Raw genomic sequence first — 8,785 nt, forward strand, 5'->3', positions numbered from 1 at the left:
GTGAGCCGATCTAGGCAGCAGAGCAATGTCCTTTCTCAGAAACTCGGTCAAGAGTCTAAAATCAACATCTACGTGACCATATAACTTTCTTGATGTTACATGCAAAATGTTGATGCAACTTTTGATGTCACATAAAAAAAAGGCACCAGATGTCTGGGCTATACCAAATATTACTCAGCACACACACAGGCTGGAGGATTATTCACAAATGTGTGGTGATGTCATGAAATTTTCTACTATACACAATTCTGGAAAGTAAAAAAAAGTGAGAAGACTGAATTGCCTTTTCGACTGCAGCGCACATGCATCACAGACACTTTAACAGTCAGTGTCTGATTACAAACTGAACTGATCAGGGTTATGGATATTTTGTCATGGCATGTAACTATCCAATAACTTGATCAAAGCAGGGCATTCACTGCGTGAGAAAACCACATTTATCTAGCAAGGGTTTAGAAATCTTTACACAGCCTGACTGTTTTTAACTGGCTCTTTACACACCATCCTCTGCAAGAAGATTTTAAGCCTAGGCAAGATTAAACAGCAAAACATCGCTGTTTTAGTGAAATTTACTCACAGTTTTCACACTCAACAGTCTCTAGAGCTCACCCTGAATGGCGTGAAATAATAATAAAAAAAAAAACATCCCGAGATATCCAGTTCTGGGTGTGGAACCGCCTTGTTGATGACAGAGGTCAGAGGAGAATGGCCAGACTGGTTTGAGCTGACAGGAAGGCTACAGTAACTCAAATAACCACTCTCTACAACCATGCTGAGCAGAAAAGCATTTCAGAAGGCGTCTCTGCCCACAGAACTGCCGCTCATTGGATGTTTTTTGTTTTTCGCACCATTCTGTGTAAACTTTACATACTGTTGTGTGTAAAAAAATCCCAGCAGTTTCTGAAATACTCAAACCAGCCCATCTGGGAGCAACAACCATGCCATGGTTAGTGTCATTGAGATTGGATTTTGACTCATCTAAACAACTGTATGGAGAATCTAACAGAATAATTTATTAGAAGTATAAATAAAAAGGGATCATACACTCATTACCATGCATGTGACTACAATTATGTTGTTTGCACAAAATGTGTCTTTGGCTCTTTAACTTTTGTAGTTCAACCTTATGCAATGACTCACAGATCATCTGTAACTGATACTACTGATTAGTCATGACCATATGTACAAAACACACTCTTGTACTTTGGCCTGCCCTTTTTTTTTTATTTATTTTTTTTTTATAACAAGAAGTGGAGGATGACCCAACATTCCTTCATGTGGCTACTTCACTGTACTGTTGCTGCAGTTCCGCATTTTTTTTAGCTGTAGAGAAGACTTTGACCCTAATACCTCAGAACAATGTGCTAAAAATCACTTAATCCTATAAATGATTAAACTTGAAAACAGAAAAATGAAAAAGAGAGGGACAAACAGAGTGTGAGAAACAGTGCGGTAGAGTGAATCAGCATTGTACACGATGATTTATTCATTCCATCTCAGCTATAAACACACACACTTTTATCACTGCTGTATCAGCACTGAATTCAAACTTTATTAATATACATCCTGCACTTTTTCACAAATATCAAGCATAATCAGAGCGTCCAAGAATTTTTTTTAAAATTGTCTTACACAGGTGAAAATCATAATATACCATTATCAGAGTTTTTATGTTCATCACTGAGTTCTAGTTTTTACTAATGAATTGAATTGAATGGGTTTAATCCAAATCTTTAAAACTCAAAATCAAGCAGGCTAACGAATAATGCCAACCTGAATCAAATGATAATTTTAATAAAAATGCGTTCTCTGTGTGTGGAAAGTTCAGGAATAAAAGCTCTATGGCTCCAACACATAGCCAAATTCTTAATGTACACATTAAAATAATGAGCCTGATATCTGAATAGTAAATAAAATCTGTATTGCTTGGATTTTATTTAACAATTAAAGAGGTCCATGGGCATTAAAAGTTTGAGAATCCCTGCCACACACACACAGCCAATTATGTGAGGAAGTATTAAAGAATTTTGGTGTAATACTCGACTGAAAGGAGCTTCCAGGCCCTGGTTACTCCCAATCTTAACCAGACTGACGCTCCCTCTGAACCTGAATGCAAAAATGCAGCAAAACAGCTCAGACTCGCCTTCTTTACTGGCAATGAAATTAGCATGAAATGGAAATAAAGCCACATTTCTCCCTGCCTCGACTGGGAAGAAATTTACAACTGCCAACTTGGCAGCCTCCACTGTATCGCTTGGTATTACAATCATTTTTTCCATTTCCAGATCAATATTTGCGTCACGCTTAAGTGCGCCAAAAGTAAATAAGCTCCTTTGGTATTTCTTTTTGGGGGAATACCTCACATTCCAGCTAATCTATGGGTTTTACACATGTGGTCAGCGTTAAAGAGTATGCGCATGTCATTTAATCAACAATCCCTGACACGACTTTCCTCAAAATACAAAGACATGCATATAAAGAAAATGGCCCAATGTATCCATATCACGATATGTTTGTCTTGTCCAAGTCCTGCTAGGATAAAGACTTACCGAAAACAAGCGTTGTGCCAGAAACCTTTGTGCAGCTTGACATGAAAAGCATCCTGAATCCTGCCTCCGCATCCAGCGCACACGCTGTCACCTGGATCTGGGGTACAAGAGGACACTGGTAAACAAACACATTTGAGATTAACCTACTCATTACACTTACTCATTTTGCTGACACATTTATCCAAAGCGACTTACAATAGAGACAGAATACAACTGAGCAGTTGAGAATGAACCACTGGCAGCACTGAGATTGGAACTCATAACCTTCCAGTCACCCAAAGCCTTAACCATTGAGCCAGCACTTTTCCCACATTCCCCTACATTCAAATTTATTACATGTGAATCAATGACTACTTTATTTTAGTCAGATTTTGAAGTTTGGTCTCCTATTAATAAGGAACCACAGATGATCAGAACCTATTTAATGCACTGAATTTAAAATATGTATAGCTGTGTGATTACTTTTACTCAGATTTAGTCTTCAATCAAAAATTAATACACAATAACAAATGATTCGAATTATAGCATTACAAATTTACAACAAACACACTGGAAATTCAGGCGGACAAACAACAAAACTCATCTACACATCATCTACTTTTCCATCTGCATAAGTTAAGTATGTGCTGATAATGGCTGATAAAGTGAAGTAGTCTAAAATCTGGTTCAGGTTAGTGTCTCGGGTAATTTTTAGGCAACTGGGAAAAAAAAAGGGCGCACATCTCCACTAAAGCACCTATTTCCATTCATCTGCATTTCCTGCTTTGTCCCATGTTTTGAAAGACCATTTCCTTGCATGTATACGAGTCCAACAGAAGTCTCAGCTTATTGTCTATATACCAAGTACACGTATACATACACTCTTTAGAAAAAGGGTACTACTTATCTTTGTAATATGACAATATAATCGATAATATGCAATATAATTGACAATATAATCGGGCAATATGACAATATAATCGATATCAAGATCATAATATACTTTTCTGTGATATCACAGGTATGTTTTCCCAACATGTTTTACATAGTAGTTACAAACTCTGATGGAAGCAGCTGATCTGATGTTAAGATTCTGTACTAATTCTTTACAATTCTTTAAATTATTATTAGAATTTTCTCCTTTACAGCTTTAAGTCATTTTTGTATACATTAAATAGACATTTTTCATATTTTTTTTTTTTGCGACTACTATTCTGCTGGCAAATTGTAAGCACGCCAACATGATACACACCTCATAACGCAGAAATGTCTGCGTATCGTGATATGATTGTTTGTTATATCGTCCACACCTATTGGCACCCTTTGTACCTTTAACCCGTATCTTTCTCCTAGAAGATTTTCTGAGCTACATGAATAATCGTAATTACTTTTTAAGTAAAGTAAAGCTGACATGCAACCGTTCTAGATAAACGTGTACAGAAGGTGTATGCTTGACCTTGTAGCAATCCAGGGACAAGGAAAGGTACAGTACCCTTTAGTGCCCTTTTTCTGAGAGCGCAAGCTAAAGAAAAGAATGGTTAGTTTGGATAAATAAAGTGTTACAGCAAGAATTTTGAATGAAATATTGAACATTCACCTAATAGACATAGATAAGCAAAGGGCAATAGTGACGTCATAACTATGTATCACAACCGGATCTGAATTGTGTTGTCATATCAGTGAGTTTGCATGAATCACATCAAAGCTATGCAACAAAAATGTTGTCTAAACAGCAAATTCGAGCACCTCGAGTACATTTGTTTACATCATTCTGAGCAGCAATCCCAAACACACACACACACACACACATGTAGGCTTTAAGATATTAAAACACTGAGATGGTCCAATTTAGTCTGCGGTTTGTAAACACGCACGCGCGCCTCCTCGATTAGGGTCATTTTACCTTCTTGTTCGTCCATTTACTCGGTGGTTGCTTTCAAACAGGAGCTCACATGCTGTTCCCGATCTGAGGAATACTCTCACCGGCCATCTCTGAGGCTGGAGACACACTGAAAAGCGAGAAATCCCGAGCCGCCGAGCTGAAACCAGCGCTCCATCGACTGCCTCTCAGGCTGCTGGGAGAGCTGGTGACGTCATGCAGCTGAAATTCCTGTACGGAGACCGGAAGGGATCAAACAGCAACACCTGAAACAGGAGAAACTGAGAGCTGAGAGCTGAGATCCCACTGCTCCATCTAGTGCTTATCTCTGCGTAAAACAGGCCACTTGAAGAGCTGGGGTAGATCTGTGAATCAAAGCATTTACAGTGGATGTAAAAAGTGTACACACTCCTCTTAAAGGTTTTGTGATTAAACAATTAAAAATTAAACAAAGATAAATCATCTTTTTCCCATCCTCAGTGTGAAATTACAGCTTATACAAATTATATACAAATTAAGTAGAAAACAATCAAGAACACCTTAGGGAAAGATAGGAAAAATATATAAATAACCTTGTTGCATAAGTGTGCATGCCCTTTTATCATTTGGGATATGGCTGTGTTCAGAATGAACCAATCACATCCAATCTCATGTACAAAAGTAATGATCATACAGATGTCATCAGTGAAATGATTCTGATTAACCCCAAATAAGGATCAGCTGTTTCTCTAGGATTTTCCTGACATCCTCTTGGTTTCTTCTGACTTCTGAAGCCGTGGTCTGCAAAGAGCTGACAAAGCCATACAGGGTCTCATGGTTGAAAGGAATCGATCAGGAGAGGGGTACAAAAAAATTTCCAAAACATTAGATGTACCATGGAACACTGTGAAGGTCATCATTAACAAGCGGAGAAAATGGAGCACCACAGTGACATCACCAAGAACAGGACGTCCCTCCAAAATTTACAAAAGGACAAAATAAATACTCACCAGGGAGGCTGCCAAGAGACCTATGACAGCATTAAAGAAGCTGTGGGAATATCTGACAAGTACTGATTACTTGTTATTTATATAGATTACTTGTTATTTATATAGTACATTATATACTTATTCTTCACATGTCTGGGCTATGGGGTAGGTTGGCTAGACAGAAGTCCTTTCTCACAAAAAAACATCCAAACTCAACTAAATCACCCCAAACCATGTGTCAAAATGTGTTATGGTCTGATAAAACCAAATCCAAGAGTTATAATAATTCCATAATTCGAAAAGGTATGTTTGCTGCAAAAAACAGCACATTACCAAAAGAACATCATACCCACAGTGAAGCATGGTGATGGCAGCATCATGCTTTAGGGCTGCTTTTCTTCAGCCAGCACTGGGGTTTTTGTCAAGGTGGAGGGAATCATGAATAGCTACAAATACCAGTCAGTTTTATTGCAAAACCTTCAGGTGTTTCAGCACAACAATGATCCAAAGCATATATCCAAATCAACAAAGGAATAGCTTAACCAAAAGAAGATCAATGTTTCTGAATGACCAAGCCAGAGCCCAGACCTGAACCCAACTAACAATCTGTGGGGCGACCTGAAGCAAGCTGTACACAGGAGATGCCCTTACAATATGATGGCTCTAGAATTTTTTTTTGCAAGAAAGCGTGGAAAAATATTACCCAGTCTAGATGTGCCACTCTGATAGACTCTGATAGACAAAAAGACTGATAAAATCAAATAAAATCAAAAGGAGCTTCAACAAAGCATTAGATTAGGGGTGTGCACACTTACGCAACGTACGTTTTTAAATTTCTCTTTTTCCCTATAAAAGTTTCTGTTTGTTTTTCACTTCATTTGCATACTTTGCAATTTCACATTAAAGGTGGGAAAAGATCTCACTTATCTGATTATCTGATTTATCTTAGTGTCATTCTTTTACTTCAAAACCTGCCATTTTAACAGGGGTGACTTTTTACATCCATAGTAGCTATAAAAGACCAGGAGTGGAAAAAATGCTGAAAACTTAAATTTATTGTTGTTGGAAAAGTAATGTGTGGAAATATAAAATGACTCAATAAAATAAACATCTATAATAAAATTTGTGCAAAAATAGGGTGGCTAAGACTTTTGCACAGGACTGTAGATGTGTCAAAATCTTACTCAGTAAAAAGTATCCAGCCAAATGTTTAATCAAATGACAATCAAATCACTTTTACATGTACTCAAGTATTAAAAAGTAAAAAAAGTAAATATTTTTTTTTTACTGATAAAAATTAAGTTAGTGTCATGTTTTCGTGTTAAAGCTAACATTTATTACTTGCCTAAAACTGTTATATGCAACTACATCATTTTGGCTGAAAACATCATTCTATATCTGTTTGCCGTTTGCTCGTCATATTCATTCATATTCAGTTTGCAGGTAATATTCATGAATAATGTTACATAGTTTGCTGATGAATTAATCAGAAGTAAAATATCCTGTAAATATTTACCATCCATCCATCCATTTTCTGTACTGCTTATCCTACACAGGGTCAAAGGGAGCCTGGAGTATATCCCAGGGGACACAGGGGACACAGGGGACACCCCCATTCACATGCCAATCAGCCTACAGCACATGTCTTTGGACTGGGGGAGGAAACCAGAGTACCCAGAAGAAACTCCCACAGCTTGGGGAGAATATGCACATAGGGTGGAGGCAGGAATCGAACCCCCAACCCAGGAGGTGCAAAGCAAGCATGCGAACCCCTAACTTAGGTGTAAAGCAAACACTGAGTACTGAGTTAAGAGCTGACCATAACCACCAGATACTGACCTGAGGACTTTCTGCTGCCAATTATTTTTATAACTTAGAAAATATGAGATAAAATAATGCTTTGAATCTCCTAGAGTATGAATTTCTGCTTTCAGACAAAATCTCTGGATATTACACAGGGTATGGACTAAAATAAGATGAAATAACCGTAACATTTAACATTTCTTTCTGAAAAATTGTACAGGAGAGTCTTTTAAGTCTTAGAGGCTTGTTCTTTATTATACGTAGGGTTACATTCCCACTACATTATTATATACTGTGTTATGTCAATCATGGATGTCATGGTTTACAACAGTATTGTATGCTTCGTGTGTGTGTGTGTGTGTGTGTGTGTGTGTGTACGCATGCTACAACAGTGTGTAGGGATTTTGGACAGGAGATAAAAAGGTTTTGACTAAATGAATGACTAACCAAGCCACACTTTTTTTCTTTTCATATTATTTAATGTAAAGTGGTTCTATCACTTTGTATCCTGCAGTCTATAGCACTTTTCTGAAGAACATCTCATTTAAGGTTTAGATTTGATCCCTTATAGATATCCTAAAGATATGCACTCACCAAAACAGTTTATGCCCAAGACTCTCCTTTTCTTTCGCGGATAATCTTGCTTGATTACTGTAGATTTGTACCTAAGAACTGCTGCTGTAATCGTTAACACTGCCCTGCGCTCTTCCCAGGACTCATTCACAATGTGCTCATGCTGAGCATCCTTTCAACACTCATAGTAATATTTCACTTTATAGTATACAGATGTAGAAGGCTATTGATTAGAGGTTGAATGGATTGAGTCTGGTTCCTCTCAAAGTTTCTTCCTCATGCCAAGTTTTTCTTTGCCACAGTTGCATCTGGTTTGCTCATTAGGAATTTAAAACCTACATCTGGATTGCTGTAAAGCCACATTATGACATTGTCTAAAGTTAAAAGCTCTGTGCAAAACTGAGTTGAATTCAAAATTAAAACTGATGCAAAGATTCCATGCTGAACATTTCTCAAAACAAGCTGGTAGAGCCCTGTACACTATTATTAAATATCTCAATTTTGCCATATACAGTAGGTCAAGGGACAGTTATTTCCAATTTAATTTAAATAAAATATTATGAAATTCACTTTCATAAATAGGCTTGTGTTAAACCTTTGTATAGAATGAGAAATTTTGGTAATGTGATATAATTGCTTCAATATGATTTAAAAAACAAAAACTGCAAAAATATCAAAGAAATTTATTTGAAAGCAAGTATTTAATATGTGTATATAGTGACACTGTACAAAACAAAAATTATATTTGATAGTAACGTGTTTATAAATGGTATACTACAATGCAAATTTTATGCTATATTGGTATATTCTAAACTTGATACTCTCAAGGTTAAATTATAAAGATCAAAATATAAAGTTTATAATATTAAGGTAATTTTATACCATAAAAGTATACAATAATACAATTTTATTAACCATATGTTCAAAATTTGCTTGCTAGCATTTGAGATTAATATATTTTAAGCCAATTTTAATTAAGTATAGAAATGTATTAGTATATTTACAGTATAGACACATTTTAGTATATTTTAATA

At 36.5% G+C, this 8,785-nt stretch overlaps 1 protein-coding gene across 1 annotated transcript in view; it reads right to left on the minus strand.

Annotated features, from left to right (window-relative positions):
• Positions 1-4,632, minus strand: part of limk2 (LIM domain kinase 2) — a 30,573-nt gene extending 25,941 nt beyond the window's left edge. The window contains exons 1-2 of the mRNA XM_026931101.3: positions 4,432-4,632; positions 2,550-2,646 (exon numbers count right to left, since the gene is read on the minus strand). Of these exons, the coding sequence (XP_026786902.1) occupies positions 2,550-2,646; positions 4,432-4,447 (113 nt within the window). The 5' untranslated portion in view covers positions 4,448-4,632. The remainder of the gene's footprint in view (positions 1-2,549; positions 2,647-4,431) is intronic.
• Between the last annotated feature and the right edge of the window lie 4,153 nt (positions 4,633-8,785).

Source organism: Pangasianodon hypophthalmus, chromosome 24 (assembly GCF_027358585.1).
Source record: "Pangasianodon hypophthalmus isolate fPanHyp1 chromosome 24, fPanHyp1.pri, whole genome shotgun sequence".
NCBI lineage: Eukaryota > Metazoa > Chordata > Actinopteri > Siluriformes > Pangasiidae > Pangasianodon > Pangasianodon hypophthalmus.